The sequence below is a fragment of the Dama dama genome, chromosome 2 (assembly GCF_033118175.1).
Source record: "Dama dama isolate Ldn47 chromosome 2, ASM3311817v1, whole genome shotgun sequence".
Taxonomy (NCBI): Eukaryota; Metazoa; Chordata; class Mammalia; order Artiodactyla; family Cervidae; genus Dama; species Dama dama.
In genome coordinates, this window is record NC_083682.1 from 5,398,861 (window position 1) to 5,416,316 (window position 17,456).

The 17,456-nt window shown below is 50.8% G+C and overlaps 1 protein-coding gene across 5 annotated transcripts in view; it reads left to right on the top strand.

Moving 5' to 3' along the window:
* The window catches only part of CHKA (choline kinase alpha), a 56,721-nt gene that overhangs the window by 37,254 nt on the left and 2,011 nt on the right, over nt 1–17,456 (top strand). For 3 of the 5 annotated variants that reach the window (XM_061162188.1, XM_061162161.1, XM_061162179.1), the window contains 8 exons: nt 4,223–4,336; nt 5,656–5,789; nt 6,150–6,254; nt 7,065–7,123; nt 8,263–8,350; nt 8,761–8,869; nt 11,545–11,651; nt 12,925–13,006. In XM_061162188.1, coding sequence (XP_061018171.1) covers nt 4,223–4,336; nt 5,656–5,789; nt 6,150–6,254; nt 7,065–7,123; nt 8,263–8,350; nt 8,761–8,869; nt 11,545–11,651; nt 12,925–13,006 — 798 coding nt within the window. The remainder of the gene's footprint in view (nt 1–4,222; nt 4,337–5,655; nt 5,790–6,149; nt 6,255–7,064; nt 7,124–8,262; nt 8,351–8,760; nt 8,870–11,544; nt 11,652–12,924; nt 13,007–17,456) is intronic. The other 2 variants (XM_061162151.1, XM_061162170.1) reach the window with 1 other exon arrangement.

The window sequence follows — 17,456 nt, forward strand, 5'->3', positions numbered from 1 at the left end:
CCTCTCGCTGACAGTCCTTTGGTGATCGCTTTCTCTCCTGATCCAAGTTAGGTGAGCTTTATCCTACCAGGTCCGGGAGGCCTGACCCCACGGAGCTTCCTGGCCAGATTTCCACTCGGGGCCCAGCAGACAGCAGTAGTTGGTGCTGTTGGTTTATGATCCCCTTGGGTCAGAAGGTGGGCAGTCGGTGGTCAGAACAGGGAAGGTGGTTGGCCTTTGAGCCTCTTTGAATGGCTGGCCTTTGTCCCCTCTCCCTCAAACCTGCAGGAGGCCCGACTTCATTTCCGCTTAGGGGGCCTGCGAGCCTGGTTGGCTCACCTCCCTGGCCTGCAGTGGCGGTGTGTCCCACCTTCTTTCCTCTTCAGACTCCCCCTCCCCACCAGGGAAGCACTGTTGTATCCTCTCAGGAGGGTCATGTTGTTGTTACAGTCTGTGTATTATTGCTGGATTTAATTTTTCTCAGAGATAAAGCCACACGGATAAAGTGGAAAGACAGTCTCACACTTCCTCCCGCCCCCTGGGGCCGCTGCCGCCCCTTCTGCTCCTCTGCCCCAGCTGCATTCTGAGCCCTGTCCCCGTGGCCTCCTGAACCACTCTAGGTTTTGTTACCAGTGACTCATGTGGCCAGATCCAGTGGCCACTTTCCTCTGCCCCGTCCTGACAGCAGGCGTCTCCCCTCCCCCACCGCCCCATCTCCATCCACTTTCACGGGGTGAGCTGTAAACCTCCACTGGGGCGTCAGATGTCAGCCTTCTGTTGCTTCCTTAAGTGAACTAGAGTAGGAAATGTTGGAAAGCATTGCCCAGCTGTGAGCATGTATGGTTTGTTTCAAGCGTGTGTGTGTGTGTGTGTGTGTGTGTGTGTGTGTGTGCGCCCGTGCGCACACTGGCTTGCCATGTACAGTGTGAAAGCATTGCTACAAACGTGGGGCGTCCTTGGGCTCCATGCTGCTTCCTCCTCTTGGGCCAGTTCATGTAATGCTGTTCCAATGCCGAGGGCTATCTGGCCCAGACCCCTGGGCAGCCCCGGGGACTCCTCCAGACTGGTTCCGTCCTCTTCCTCCTGGGTTCCTCTGCTCCGCACATCGGCCCCTTCCAGGGTCCGCATCTCTCCTTGAGGGTGGCCACCGCCCTCACACTCCGTCAGGATGCCCTCTGCTCCTTCCCTGCGTGTGCCCCAGTCTGCCGATGGCCCTGCTCACTTCTGGCTGCTTCTGTCCCTGGAAGGCAGGCGCCGTCCAGGCAGTGGCCACGTATGTCCAGTTCTTGTCTCCGTGGGGCTGGAGTATATAAATGTATATTTCTGAAGCCAGCGTGAATCGTTTCCAGTGGAGGTATTGTCTTCTCTCCTGAGAAAGCAGGACCAGCTGTGGATGGACAGTCAGAGTCCAGCCCAGGTGATGGGCAGCGGATTGGGTCACGGCCCTCACACCCATGTTTCCCTGGGTGCGCTTTCCTTGAAGGTTTGGAGACCCGAGGTTACCTGCTGTCGTTCCGGGACTTGGTGTGTTCTTTCATTTTCTCCCTCTCCAAACTCTTCACTCTGCTTCTCCCTGCTGTGAATAAATGCTGACCTATAACATCACAGGAAAACAGAGGTGTTTCTTGTTCACACTGTGCAGAGCAATGCCAAGGAGAACTGGGACACTCCAAAGTCTCTTCGCTCTTCTCTCTGCCGTCCTGGCGCTGGTTGACTCTGCTCAGGAGGGTGCTGACGGTGTGGGCTCAGCCCGGGGCAGGAGCACCGGCGACAAGGGTGAAGGCAGCTCCCGCTCTCTGCACAGACTGGGTGCCACGAGCAAAGCGCCGAACTTCCTGAAGTCATGGCGTGGGTTAAATCCGTGTCCAGATCTAGACATTTCAGACAAAAGGGCCATTTCTGATTGGGTGCATGTGTCCCCAGTGCCCTCCAGCTTAGTTACTCTACACAAAAAAAGTTGAAAAACCAAACTTTAATTCTCACAGAATTCTGGCTACCTAGGGCAGAGGATACCCTGGTCCTGCTCTTGGAAACAGTTGGGAGGGGGTTGGATCTTTGAAGTGGGAGGTTGTACAGAGGGCAGGGGGCTGCCAGGAGCCACTGCCTGTGGATGGCCTTCTCCCGGCCTGATCCCAGCACCCCCTTTCCACGATGTGAGCCTCCATTTTGCTTGCGGGGTGTCTCTGAGGCTGGACTTGAGGTAAACAGGCCCACGCTGACCATACCTCCTGCCGAGGTTTGCCGTGAGGTCAGATGAGAGAGAGAAAACATTCTGCCACTTCAGCAGAGCTGTTAGGAATTTGTTGTCATTCTCTAAGGATTTAAGGAGTAGCACCTGTCTGGTAGAAATCCTCCTCAAATCCATGAACCTGACAGATCGATGCTGTGTCTGGATGGTAGTGTCTTCATCTGCTTGGACTGCCAGGAAAAACCCCACGTTTACTGTTCATGGTTCCAGAGGTTGGTGGGCGGGGTCAGGGTGCCAGCACTCAGCTGGGTTCTGGTGACGGTCCTTTCCTGGATGGCAGATGCCGTCTTCTGCCTGTGCCCTCACGCGGCAGGGAGAGAGAGAGAGAGGGCCTGGGAGAGGGTGCACACTCTTTGGAGTCACCTCTTAACAAGGATGCGGACGCATTAGGGCTCCGCCCTCTAAAACTAATCTAAACTCAGCCTCATCTAAACTCAGCACCTCCCAAAGGCATCTCCAAATAGCATCTCACTAGGGGTGAGGGTGTGAACTAACCTAGGACTTTGGGGAGGATGCAGTTTGGTTCGTTGCAGTCATATGTACAGAACTGCAGGTTAGTGGGATGGGGCCTCTCAAGGTGGTGATGGTTAGACCTGGCAAGGCGGTGATGTCATAACTCACTAGGTGGTCAGACATAGTCGGGGGGATTACACGAGGTGGTGGATGGATTACCCAGTCCCCCAAATATAAAGTGACTGGGTCACCTTTTACCTTGATATGTGTCCCATATCCTTTGAAAGCAGTTGTTCCTTTTTGTTTTTTAATCGCCAACCTCAGAATCATGTCCCTGCCTGGTGAATTTGTCCTGTGAAGTCTCTCCATCTGTTTTGGTAAAATGAGTGTATTTTAAAAACTGTGTTTTATGTGAACAGTGTTTCTCTGAGATCCTGTCCACACAGCCCCTTTCTGAACAAGGGGTGACAAGGTCACCCCTGAGTGTTTCCAGACCACACCTGACGCCCCTCCTGACACATCGACCTAGAAGCTCCACCTGCAGAAGCTCCTTCGGAGAACTGGATATAGGGCTCCTTCCCACCCGTCCACCCCAACAGATGGACACTCTTAAGCTATGATTTGCTGCTGAAGGGAAGAGGACTAAGGAATGGATTTGAATTGAGAACAAAAGATGGATTTTGAAGGCAGAATGACTCTAGATCCCACTTAGTTAGTAGGACTAATGTAGCAGCGTCTGTGACTTGGTGTGTTCTTTCATTTTCAAACAAACATTAAATGACAGGATTGGGAGTAAAAGCAGAAAACAGAAACCTTGACTGCTTTATGCTCCAGCGCAGAGCCGGCCTGAACCAGTAATCCCAGGCATAGCTTCCTGGGCGGAGGGCCCTTTGCCTATTTACTCTCACTGGGTGCTGTCAGCCGAAAAGCAAATTAACCTTCACCAGGACGGTGGACTGTGTGGCCTTTGATGAGATGCCAAGGGTGAGACTAAATTGAAGTGGTAAACTATTGATACTGTTCTATTTTTGGAACCAGTGACCTAAATTCAACTAGAATTTTGACTCTCATCAATAGAGTGGGATGCTTACCAGCATCCTAGTGTTAGTCATTCAGATGTGTCCGACTCTTTACGACCCCATGGACTATAGCCCACCAGGCTACTTAGTCCATGGAATTCTCCAGGCAAGAATACTAGAGTGGGTTACCATGTCTTACTCCAGAGGATCTTCCCAACCCAGGGATTGAACCTGCATCTCTTAGGTCTCCTACACTGGCAAGGGGGGGTTCTTTATCACTGAGCCATCTGGGAAGCCCTTGCCAGCATGAAACCTGCAGTTTACCAATCTGTTTCTTCATATTTAAAGTAGGGGCGATGATGGTAACAACAAGTGTAGTATTAATAACAATAACAACAGTAGTAGTAAAAGTGCCCAACCACAGAGTCGCTGTGGGACTAGATGAACGGCTCACGTGGAAGGGCTTCTGGCGCCTGGCATGTGGCTGACCCGGTAACCGTCTGCGTGCCACCGTGTGTTTCAGGGTGCCGAGGCCATGGTCCTGGAGAGCGTCATGTTTGCCATTCTCGCCGAGAGGTCGCTGGGGCCGAAGCTCTTCGGCATTTTCCCCCAAGGCCGCCTGGAGCAGTTCATCCCGGTAAGGAGTGTGGGGGCACTGGTCGGGGCTGGGGGAGGCCCACAGAGAAGGTGCAGTCTATGTCATCACCGCAGGAGCCCGGGCACCGTGATCCGAAATAGTGTGGCCTGTGTTACCACAGGAAACAAAAGCAGGATTTCTATTGAATTTGCATCAAAACCTCTGTCTTTCCTGCAAAGGTATATTCATCCAAATCAAAACACACTGCCAGACCTTGTTTAACTAAGCTCCGCAGATACTGCGTATTTTATGAATTGGTTTGTGGTGGCCCCGCACTGTCAGACAATGGTTAGCATTTTTGAGCAATAAAATATTTTTTAATTAAGTTGCTGTGGGACTCTTCGACATAATTTTATAGCCACTTAATGCACTGTAGTGTAGCGTAAGCATAGCTTTTGTACATGCTGGGAGACGAAAACATTGATGTGACTTGCTTTGTTGTGGCATCACTGTGACCGTGGTGATCTGGGACCGACCCCGGTATCTCCAGCTACAGCTGTCCGTGGAACCTGGCACTGCATCACCCTCTAAAGCTGCTTGCCTTGGAACCAGGCCCGGTCACCCAGGGCTCATCTCCCTGGCCCTGGTCACAGAACCACTGCAGGAGGTGGTCCTGACCGCACTGACACGTGTCTTTGCCCTGTAGGGGCGGGGCCGCTGCTGTTCCCCCCTTGTCTCCCCCTGCCTGCTTCACTGTAGGGCCTCCCCTGCCCCCGTGCGCCTGTCGGGTCCTTCACGTGGCCAGGCCTGGCTCCGATCCCGGTTCCGAGAGTCAGGGCCATGCGCCCGTTCTCCCTATGCTGGCCCGTCGTCAGTGTTGCCTTAACGTCTGCCGGTCAGGGTCGTGGGCACGGTCCCCGCCTGGAGCTGCTGGGTGCCAGGCTGCCCGAGGGCAGGAGCGGGAAACGCTTCCGGTCAGCAGCTGCCTTGAGCATCACGCCTCGCGGGCCAGCTGGGCAGGTGGAGGGGCCGAGCTGGCGGCAGAGCTGGATGCAATCCCGTCGTAAACTGTTGGAGACGTGCCCGGCGTGTTGTGCCCGGGGAAGAGGCCCCCTTCAGCATGGGGTGGGGCGACTGGAAGGCAGGCCCAGGGGTGCTACGATTGTACGTGGGAAGGATGTTCTCTCCAAGAAGTGGACCTTTGCAGGTGGCCTGCCCCTCCCTGAGCAGTGCTGTCTGTGGGCACGGTGCCCCTTCAGGAGGAATTGTTCCCTGGACCAGACTGAGATGCCCCCAGAGAGACTCTAGGTCTAGGGTCATGTGACCTCACATGTCAAGTTTACCTGGATAAATGCCATCTTTTCACTCTTTTATTTCAGAGCCGGCGATTAGACACTGAAGAATTAAGTTTGCCAGATATTTCTGCAGAAATAGCTGAGAAAATGGCCAGATTTCATGGTATGAAAATGCCATTCAATAAGGAACCAAAATGGCTCTTTGGAACAATGGAAAAGTAAGTGGTCAGGCGCCTGACTCTCCCATGGCTTTCCCCAGGGCTCTTCGAGTCTCTGGAGCAGTTCTTGTTTGCCCTGAGGGTCAGAGGCCTTTCTCAGTCCCCCGGCGCACAGGCTGTCTGCTGGCACTTATGGTCTCATGAATAAATCGAACGTTCTAGCATGTAAAAATCAATTCCTGAGCCATGAAAGAGGAGTGTTTGCAGAAATGCTCCTGAACAGGCTGGGTGGGCAGAAAATCAACTTCCTAGGCTCTGGGGTCGGGGGCCCTGCAGATTCTGCATGGTCTCTTGAGTGGGAGCCCCGAGCCGAGGTCACGGTGAACTGAGCCCTGATCCTTTGCTTCCCTCTCTTCCAAGATACCTGAATCAAGTGCTGAGAATTAGGTTTACGGGGGAGTCCAAAGCGAAGCAGCTGCACAGGTTCCTCAGCTACAACCTGCCTTTGGAGCTGGAAAACCTGAGGTGAGTGAGTGCTTCCATGTCCTGCCTTGGCGAGTGCGTCTGCCCAGACACGGCAACGCCCCGAGTCACTGCGTTTGCTGCCAGGCAACCCTGCAAGCATCGTCTCAGGCCTGGTGTCTTATGTGGGGTTGGTGGGATGAGTTTAAACAGGTTAATTCTGCCGTCTCAATTTTACACGAGTGGCATCACCTTCCTCTGATCATCCATGAAGGCTTCACGGAGGAGGTAAAATGCCAGAATTCCAGGCCTGGTCAGTGACTAGGGCAATAGGTTTTTTCTGAAACAAAAACAAAAAGCAAGAACCCTTGGGACAGGCCAGAGGGTGTCAACAGACAAGGAATACAGTTGAGCCCAAGCTTGGGAGGGCACGGAACAGGAAGCTTGACACAGGTTTCTGAGTAGACTATAGGGGTATCCCTAGGCTGTGGGGCGTGCAGGGTTCTAGACTCTCACCCATAGCTGAGTGTCAGTATTTCCATCTTTCATTTCTCACAAGTTTAAGCATCTGCTATACCAACATCAGGAATGGCTCCGAGCTATTATGACCAAGATATCCTGCAGGGAGCGTCTCTTTTGTTGGGAGAGAGAGGAGACAAGTAAATAAAATAGTGTCAGGTTGTGATGAGCGCTATGAAGGAAACCAGAGGCCCAAACAGACCCAACACAGGGCTCTGCTCGGCCTCTGTGGTCAGAGGGCTCCAAGGAGGAGGCCCCCCACCCCACCCCCGGGCAGGGAGCACTTGCTCAGAGGCCCTGCCAGGGGAGGGAGCTGCAGGTCTGAGAAGTAACAGCAGAAACTTCCTCTCCCAGGTCATTGCTTGAATCCACTCCATCGCCCGTCGTGTTCTGTCACAATGACTGTCAGGAAGGTAAGAAACGCTGCCCGTGGTGCAGAACCTGGGCCTTGTGTATCTGCTTAGAAGGTTCGCTCCAGTGTGTGTGATAACCGCCAGGGGCCCATGAGGAGGGGGTGAGATACATGGATTTATGGCCCAGCTGTGCATGTGTGTTGTGTGACTATTAAAATAACGAGGTTGAGTTCTATACAGACCAACAGAAAAACCTCCGGGATACATTTAGCAGAAAGAGCAAGTTTTAGAAAAATATGTAAGATCATCTCATTTCCATAAGAAAAAATTCTGAGAGGATCCACTAAACCGAGATCTGGGATCGACAAAGCTACATGCTTGTGCAGTGTTTAACTCCTTTTGGTCAACGTGTGACCTTGTTGATGTGAAGAAGTGTTAAAGAGCAAGGTGGCCTCCTCAACCAGCCCGGGGACCCAGGCCTCTGCACCTTGCATGTACTGCACTGGCCAGAGCCCCTGCTCTCTCAGCGCTGGTTCAGGTGCTTCTAATGACCTTGGGTTTCTCCTCTTTGAAAAACTGCAGGGACTTATCTAATGGTCCAGTGGCTAAGGCTCCACACTCCCGATACAGGGGGCCCGGGCTCAGTCCCTGGTCAGAGAGCAGATCCTGCATGCTGCAGCTAAGACACAATATAGTCAAAGAAATAAATTTGTTTTTAAAAACTATTAAAATTTTTTTTTTAATTGCAATGCCAGGTACCGCTAACTGTAACCAGACTTTACTCAGTGTCATTTCAAACTGAAACAGTTTCCTCCGAGGCCCCATCCGGCGGGCTTCCCTCCCCGACACTGCCGTGGCACCTGGCTCTGCCGTGCTGTCCTCATCCTGATCTTCCCAGAACAGCTGGCTGAGGTCCACCCTTGGGCCCTTTCCAGGCTCTTCGGTTGTTTTTAATTTTGAGAATATCCCCTGGTGAAGACTTGTCATCAGTAAGATGTCAGTTTGAGCCAGAATACCTTTTACTAATTAGCTGATGATTGCTGGACAAGTCAGACTGGGCAGGGTGTGGGAAGGCAGGCTCGTGTGTAGGATGCCTTGAGCAGATCAGAACCACTCTTGGCCCAGCTCTTGGAGGACCTGCGTCTTTGGTGACGGAACATGCCCAGAGTAAACGTCATGTCATCCAAACCCTTCTGCAGGTAACATCTTACTGCTGGATGGCAGGGAGAATTCCGAAAAACAGAAACTCATGCTCATCGATTTTGAATACAGCAGTTACAACTATAGGTAATGTCAAATGTTTTTATTTCTGTGAGCATCTTAATACGTGTATGAAACAGTTGAAGGAGACCTTGGGTCACGGTATCATCCTCAGCTGCGAGTTTCCTCGCTGGGGGCTGGCACTTTCTGTCCCGGTGGGTGAGATGGGCACTTAGCCTGTTCTCAGTCGAGCTAGTGAGGAGCAGCCCCGGGCTCCTCAGAGTCCAGAGCTTGGCCTGACATGGGCTCCTCAGAGCGCTGACTGCAGGGGGCTCCCGAGCAGTTGCTCCGGACGGTGGGCCTGGGCGCTGTGGTCGCTGGGGCTGCCCAGTTGGCGGGCCTGTCGCTGACATAGTCGTGTTCTCGGGACCCTGCGGTCTGGGGAGGGCTCGTTGGCAGGCCTGCTGCCTCATTCTCTGCCTCTCACTCTTTTTCAGGGGATTCGACGTTGGGAATCATTTCTGTGAATGGATGTATGATTATAATTATGAAAAGTATCCTTTTTTCAGAGCAAACATCCTGAAGTACCCTACCAGGAAGCAACAGGTAGGCGCCTCAGGCATGCACACTTGCTGAGAAGTGAGTGACTCATACATATGTCGGTTTACCCAGTTAGAGTTGACTGCAGCTCCACTTCTAAAGATGCTTGTTTTGGTTGGTTAAGCAGGTCCTTTTGCTTTAAAATGTTGTGTCGAGATAGAAACAGTATTGGAGTCCAGCCTTTTAAAGTCCTTTGCCAGAGGTGGCCTGTAGCTAGTCAGAGAGGATCACAGTCTCCTTGATAACTCCTTCCAGTTTTTTCTGCCCTGCCCTCTGGCCTTTTGGGGGCCACAGACTTTCCTCTGTGTTTCACTCTGCGCAGACAAAAGTCTGCAGCTGTTGCAGCACCCACAGCCCCCTTTCCTGTCCTGGGTGAGAGGAGTCCAGTGACTGGAGTCAGTCCTGTGGGACTTCTCCCGGGAAGCTCTCTGTTCTATTCGTAAGCCATGGCCCAAGCCTTGGGTTGAGGATGAGTAGGTTGCGATGTGGAAGCAAGCAGGCTGGGCAGAGGGGACACCACCCCTGACTCTCCCAGCCTTGCAGGGCCTCAGCTTTGTCTGTGCTGGGCAGCCCTGCTTTAGGTCAGCCTTCTCCCAGGAGCCCTGCCTGATCAGAGCATTGCCCAGGGGCTGGGGGCGAGGACACAGATGGTCAGTTGCTGCAGTAGCTCACTCGGGAGAGGTTTCTCGAGTACCCGCCCGAGCTGGGCACAGGCATCATCTCCAGCAGGTGCCCATGCTCAGGGGCAGCCATTGAAACACTGTGCAGCCAGAGCTGGGCCGCTTCCCTCTGGCCACGTTTCAGGCTGACCCAATGACCTTGCTTATGTCCAGAGTGACCAGGATGGTTTGGAACCTCAGGGTCATGCTATGTGGGCAGGAAGGCTGGTGAGCCCATGGAGGACAGCACAGAGCAGGCTTCAGCTTCCTGCTGTGACACTGGGCAGCTGTCTCCAGAGAGGGAGCTCTGAAACCAGTAAGGGGAGATTGTCAGTAAGAAGAAGGATTTCATTCTAGTGGAGGCAGAGCTGTGTGACCATCCTCACTGCACGGTGGTGGAAAGGCAAGGAAGTGCCATTTCTGTTTTCTGAGTGGTTTTAACAATCACATACAGTGTCTGTCTTGGTCACCTACCCTGTCGCCATCTCCTGAGGTCATCTCATGCTTTTCTCTCTTTAGTGCATTGAGGTGTTTTAAAATGTTAAACGATACTGGAATTCCTAAAATAAATTATTTGAGTTATGTTATTTTGTGATGCTTGGTTGGATCCAGTTAGGCAGTTTCTTATTTTCGCAGTTTTATGTATATGAAACAGGACTTTAATGTTCATTTAAAAAATTATTCATACCTACTTTTGGAATAAAAAATTATGCTAGTTTACAAAATGAGTGTCCCTTTTTATTTTCTGGAGCAAATTTTTATAAGATGGTGCCGTTTGAAAGTTTGGTAGACTTTGCCCATAAAACCATCTGGGCCTAGAACTTTTTTGGGAGGGAGAGCCACTTAATTACCACTTTGTTAGGGTTTCAGTCTCTTCAGATTTTCTATCTTCATTTGCTACCTTCAGCGTTTAGAATCTCCCAGAAATCAACCATCTAGGGTGGTGGTTCCAGCATGGGTTTTAAAAACTAATAGGCCTGGATTTGAATCCCAGGTCTGCCACTGCTGGTTGTAACCTGCTGTTTCCACGCTTCAGTTTCCTCATCTTGTGGAACTTACTGTGTCTTGGGAGTGAGTCACTGTGCGGGAACGATGCTCAGCTTGGTGCCTGCCACACAGAGTTTAATAGGTGTCTTGTACCAAGTTTACTGCAGAATCCACGGCCCCCAGCCTGGAACAGTGCTAGAACGTGAAGGATGCTTTCCGATGGAGGAGGTGCAGAGTGTGGGAAGATGATTTCAGAGCAGGAGGATGAAAGAGGGGCAGGCTGGGGAGGGAGAGGTACTGGTTACTTCCAGCCGGGTAACTAGTTAGCAGGGGTTCCTACCTGGAAGAAAGACTGATGGCTGTTTTCTTCTTCACAAAAGCAAACATGCAGTGGTTGGCCATGTTCTGTCACCTTTTGATAGAGCATGAAATAGTGAAGCACAGGGACTCTCAGAAATCCTACTCACACGCAGACCCATGGTGCCACCTGGTAGAACATCAGGGTAAACCGCGTCTCCTCTGGCCTGGAATCAGACGCTGCTAGTGCACGGACATGAGTGTGTAGATAGTCAAGGCATCTGAGAGGTGGAAAAAGGCCCCTTCCCAGCGCCCGGGCCAGCTCCTGCCCTGAGGGAGTATTTACTGGTGAAGGTCAGGGTGCCCTGGCGCCTCAAGCCCATGCCACATGGAGTGCCGTCCGGGCTGGGGGTGGGCTGTTGGCTGGCCTCGCTTTGTGGGCAGACAGTGGGAGACAGGAGCGTGGGTGAGCGGAGAAGAGCGACTCGACCTAAACAACCCTCTGCAGGAGTAGTAGTGGTCTCGGCAGCAGTACGGCCTGGAGAGTCCTTTCATTCTCTGTCACCCCGGCACCCCAGCGGGGTGGGTGAGCTCCCTGCATCCCTGCCCCTGGGCAGAGGAACGTTGCGGGCTTCTCTGACATCTGGAAGAGTCACGCAAGGTGTCCACTGAGGGACAACTTTGACATCATCTATTTTTAACCATCATTGATCCTAATGTCATTACTTTTTTTTAAAGCTCCATTTTATTTCCAATTACTTGGCTGCATTCCAAAATGAATTTGAAAACCTCAGTAATGAAGAAAAGTCTGTTATAGAAGAAGAAATGCTGCTTGAAGTCAATAGGTAACTTTTCCTTTGTTGATCTGTCACAGTAGCTTCCTTCAAGGCGCGCACTTGGATGCTTCCTTGCAAATAAGAATATTTAGGAGCTTCCTCATAACCCTACATCTATGGGTCTTGTAGTTTGCCAAAAAAAAACAGCAGATCATTTGGTTCTGGCCCATGTGGCTGAGTGTGTTAGGATCCTTCAGCTCTCAGCACACAGCAAGTTAGGAGAGGGGTCTGTGCACAGGATCAGTGCGTGGGGTGGCGTTCCGAACCGGCATCCCCGCCACAGACCCCGCTGCCCAGCCCCAGGGCCTGTGCCCTCCCGTCACGCGTGCTCCTGGAGTGGGGGCTCCATCAGGTAATACGAGGAAATAACCGAACGTCTGTGTCCTTGGCAGCTCTCGAAGCAAGGCTGAGAAACCCCCAGATTCCACAGAGGTCTAGAGCACGGTATTTTCACCCTCTCTCATCTCTTTAGTGGAGAGGTCCGAGTTACCCCTAGCCTCTGGGCTTTCCCGTGAGATTCCGTGGTACCAGGGACGGCTGGAATCCCTGTGACCCCCCTCCCTTGGCACAGAGCCCCCTCCTCGCAGGCCTCAGAAGTGTCCACACTTCTTTCTCTGAGCTGCGGCCACCCCGGTGGCCCCTCAGCTCCTCCTGCAGCAGAGAGCTTCCCTCTCTGGTTCCTGAACAGATGGAAATAGGAAGGGGGCATGGAGGACAGGCCCAGACAGAATGGTGGTGCCAGGGATACAGTGGGTCAGGGGCAAGAGCAGCAGAAGCCCCGAAGCGCTCGTTCCCGAGTGAGAGCTCATCTTCATTGTTGGAGGGGAGTATGGGTTCGCGGTGGCGAGAGGCATGGCACAGCCTAGAGGTGGGACCTGGCCACACCTCCCCCCAGTCCACCTCCGGGGCAGAAGGGACGGGACCGCAGCAGGTCCCCCAGGCCCAGGCTGTCCTCCTGTCGCTGGTGTGTGCTGGGGGCCACCGGCGCCCACCTCCGTGCAGAGGGTTTCATTCCTCATGTGAGCCCTGTTTCACCAGCACGGCCGCCAGGGCCCCCGTGTGGGTCCCGTGAGTGTTGGCCCATGTGCCCAACATGGGATGGGCTGTCGGGGCTTCACCCCCTCAGGGCCGCCGGCTGGGGGCGGGGACGGCTGGCCAAGGGCTCCCGCCACCCTTGCTGGGGCATGTCGTCCCCTGCACCCTGCCGAGTCAGAGCGCCCGCTGGGCATGGAGTGACGTCCCGGGCCCCGTCTCACTGCACGTCCTGCTTCTGTCCTTACAGGTTTGCTCTCGCGTCCCATTTCTTCTGGGGACTCTGGTCCGTCGTTCAGGCCAAGATTTCCTCCATTGAATTTGGGTACATGGTATGTGTTGCGGGTGGTTTTTCTCTTCTCCTCCCAGGGGAAATGCGTCCTTGTACACGAGCACCTGGCGGTAAACGGCTCTTCCTTCCAGAGGGTCACGCGTTCCCCTCCGCCTGCCTGTGCCTTGTGACCAACACCGGGACAGCGGGCTCCCCCGGCCGCATAGTGGAAGCCCCTGTCGCGGGTGCGGAGTCTGCCTCTGGAGCTGCCCTCCCTTCCCGGGCCCGCAATCCCCGCCTCCCTGCTTCAGGGGAGTGCCATGTGGTCCTGTGATTCGGATGGTGGATGTAGAAATCCGGCCCCTCGAGACCCATCCCGACCTCAGTCCTCCTGACGGCGGTGGGGGCCTGTGCCTCCCACGCTTTCGTTTATTCATCTCTTCCCACCCCATCCTCTAGCCTGCAGTGCCTGGCCTAAGAGCTGGAAGCTGAATGAATTAGACCCCTTTTTGCAGCAAGTTTTATACCATACTAGGCTGTTTTTTTACTCTATTCTGAGAACTGTCCTTGGCACAGACCCTGCATTTAACTCCGTTCCGCAGTGAGTGGTGGGGGTGTCCCGGGCAGGGGTGCTCCCGAGTGCAGCGGCACCTGGCTTTGGCACTTGCGGTGGGAAACGGCCGGTTCCTTTTGTCCTCAGTCCACCATGAGGATGGTTTCTGCTGATGGGCAGAAGCTTTGGTAACGCACAGACGCTCGTAGACGAGAACATTCAGGTTTTTTAAAGCGGATTTGGAGTCATGACCAGATGTTACTGTAAGACCGAGTGGACTTCAGAACAGGACCACCGAAGACAGAGAAAAGGGTTGCATCCTAGAACAGGCATCAGTTCACGCGCGGGACACAGAGGTCCTGAGTGTGCGTGCCCCTGTCTTCTTCAGGAGACACAGGGCAGGAGCTTTCCTGGTGGTGCGGTGGTTAGGACTCTGTGCTTCCACTGCAGGGGACATGGGTTCAGTCCCTGGTCAGGAAACTGGGATCTCACGTGCCTCACAGCATGGCCAGAACGAAAGTCATAGAGCAGAAACTGACAAAGCTGAAAGAACAGAGGGGCGCCTTCACCTGGTAGGCTGCACCCCTGGCGATAGCGGATGGAGCCAGGAGCCCTGCCGCAGGGACGTCTGACACCTGAACGGCACCTCAGCCAGCTCAACCTGACGAACATGTGCGGAGCCCCAGAGGCTGCAGGACACACTTCCTTTTCAGAGAATGGGGCGCCTTCATCAGGATAGGCCACGGGCTGGGCTGTGAGCCCTCACATTTGCTGTAGAGTAAGTTCTCTGACCACAGTGCAATTTAACTGGAAATCACCAACCACCACAAAAATATCTGGAAAATTCTTTTTGGAAATTAACTGTATACTTCTAAATAAAGCCTGGGTCAAAGGAGAAATTAAAAGGACAATTAGAAAACATTTTAATTGAGTTATAATGGAAACACCATTTTTTTAGAAGAGGAAAAAGTGGAAGCAGTGATAGATTTTGTTTTCTTGGGCTCCAAAATCTCTGTGGATGGTGATTGTACCCATGAAATTAAAAAAGACAGTTGCTCCTTGGAAGGAAAGCTTTGACAAACCTGGACAATGTCTTAAAAAGCAGAGACATCACATTGCTGACAAAGGTTCATATAGTCAAAGCTATAGTTTTTCCAGTAGTCGTGTACAGACGTGCATGTTGGACCATAAAGAAAGCTGAGCACCAAGGAATTGATTCTTTTGAACTGTGGTGTTGGAGAAGACTGTTGAGAGTCCCTGGGACAGGAAGGAGATCAAACCAGTCAATCCTAAAGGAGATCAGTCCTGAATATCCATTGGAAGGTCTGATGTTGCAGGTGAAGCTCCAGTACTTTGGCCACCTGATAGGAAGAGCCGACTCATTGGGAAAGACCCTGATTCAGGAAAAGATTGAAAACAAAAGCAGGAGGCAGCAGAGGACGAGATGGTTAGATAGCATCACCAACTCAATGGACATGAATTTGAGCAAACTCTGGGAGATGGTGAAGGACAGGGAAGCCTGGCAGTGCTGCAGTCCACGGGGTTTTAAAGGACATGGCTTAGCAACCGAACAAGAGTGGAAACACAACATCCTAGAATTTGTGGGATGCAGTTAAAACAGTGTTTGGAATCTTTTGGTTTTGTAGCTTAAACATTTGTTCTGAGTAAGAAGAAAGTTCTCAAACTAGTAACATAAGCTTCTACCTTGAGAAGCTAGAAAGTGAAAAACCAATTAAACCCGAGTATATAGAAGTAGAATAAAGGTAAGGGCAGAAATCATTGAAATATAAAATATTAAAAATAGAGAAAAAATCAATGATACCACAAAAGTATTTAAAAATATCTGGCTATACTGAGCAAGAAAGGAGAAGGCAGACATTACCAAAACCAGGTACAGAGAGAGGCCATCCTCATAAAGTCGGTAGATGTTAAAGTACAAGAGTGAGAAACAACTCTGCCTGCAGATCTGACGACTTGCTTGAAACGTGCCAATTTCTTGGAAGATAAAAATGGCCAAAACTGACATCATAAATGGCCATGTATTTATTAAATTGAACTGATAATCAAAAACCTGTAGACTAAACTTCAGGTCCTGATGAATATTATCAAACATTTAAGGAAGAAGTAACAATCTAACAGAAACTTTTAGAAAATAAAGGGGGAGGGATCATTTTTCAGCTCATTTGACGAGACTAGCATGACCCTGACACCAAAACTAGACATTTCAAGAAGACTGCACATCAGTGCCCTTCATGGACATCACCCAAAAGCCGTTACCAAAGAACAGGCAAGAGTAAATCCAGTATATATAAAAGGATAATTATTGTATGACCAAGTGGCATTTATCCCTGAAGTGCAAGACTGCCATCGACATTTGAAAAACCCATTAATGTAATTCACCATGTTAACAGAAGAAAGGAGAAGAATCATGCAGTCACCTCAGTGAACGCAGGAAAAGTGTTTGACAGAATTCAGTCATTTGGAACACCTGTTCACGACAGAAAGTCTCAGCAAACTAGTAACGGAGAACTTCCTCAGCCAGGTAAAGGGCTTCATGGGAGCCCACAGTGGGCTGTGACAATCAACAGTAAAGGACCAGACGTTCCTCCCACATGTGCCCCGAGTGGAGAGCAGGCCAGGGTGTGTGTGCTGAGTTCTCGCCAGTACAGGAAGGTGAAAGAAGAAAACCGCCTTTATTTTATAGGTGACATGATTGTGTACATGGAAGAATAGAAAAGAGTCAATAGAAAAGCTGTTTAAATCACTGAGTTTATCAAGGTCATAGGATACAAGGTCAATATGCAAAAGCCAGCTGCATTCAGATGTGCTGGAAACAATTTAATAGTTTGGCATAAAAAATGTGAAATACTTAAAATAACATGCATGATCTGTACACTGACAATTATAAACAGAGAAATAACCACATGTATGGATTTAGAAGACTTAAAATGTTCATTCTCCCCAAACCAATCTCTGCGTCTCCATGACCCCATCGAAACCCCACAGGCTTTTGATAGATATTGACAAGCTGATTCTAAAACTTACGTGAAAGTGCAAAGGCCCTGGAATAACTAAAAGACCAAAATTGTAGAACAGAGTTTGGAAGACATGCTACCTGATTTCACAGTTTACCAAGCAAAATAATTAAGATCATGTGGTGTTGGTATAAAGACATACATAAATCAGATGGAATAGAATTGAGTTCCAGAAATGGACTCCTACACACATAGGCAACTGGTATTCCCCAGAAAGGCCAAGAAAGTTCATTGCAGGAAGGGTTAGATTTTCCAAATATGACATGGGAACAACTGAATAAGCTGTACGGAAAAAAGATAATGAACTTTGAACTTGTACCATACACAAAAGTTGACTTGAAACAGATAATAGACCTAAATGGAAAAGCTGAAATGGGAGAAAAGCTTCATGACTGTGGCAAAGATTTTTGGAGGTTACACACAGCTCTCACCATCAAAGAAAAAAGATACAATAGATTGGACTGATTCAAAATTTACAACTTTTTGTTTTTTGAAAGACATCATTAAAATGAAAAGCCAAGCCACAGACTGGGAGAAAATATTGCAAATTTACATCTGACAAAGACTTGTGTTTAGAATGTCTAAAGAACTCATAACTCAGCAAGAAAGCAAACAACTTACTTTATGAAAGGACAGAAGATTTGAACACGATGCAGAAGATAAATGACCAGGAAGCATCTGTTCTTCTGCTGATATAGTCATGAAAGAAATGCCAGTTAAAGCCCAGAGAGATGCCCTGCACACCCGTGTCAGTGGGTAGAACTTAAACCGACAATGCTGAATGTTGGCAAGAAGGTGATGTCACATACACTGCAGGTGGGACTGCAAAAGGGGGTGACCAGTGTGGAAAACCAGTTGCCTCTTATCTAAAGTCAAATACACACTTAACCATACAGCCCAGCAGTTCCTCTCTTTGGTACTGA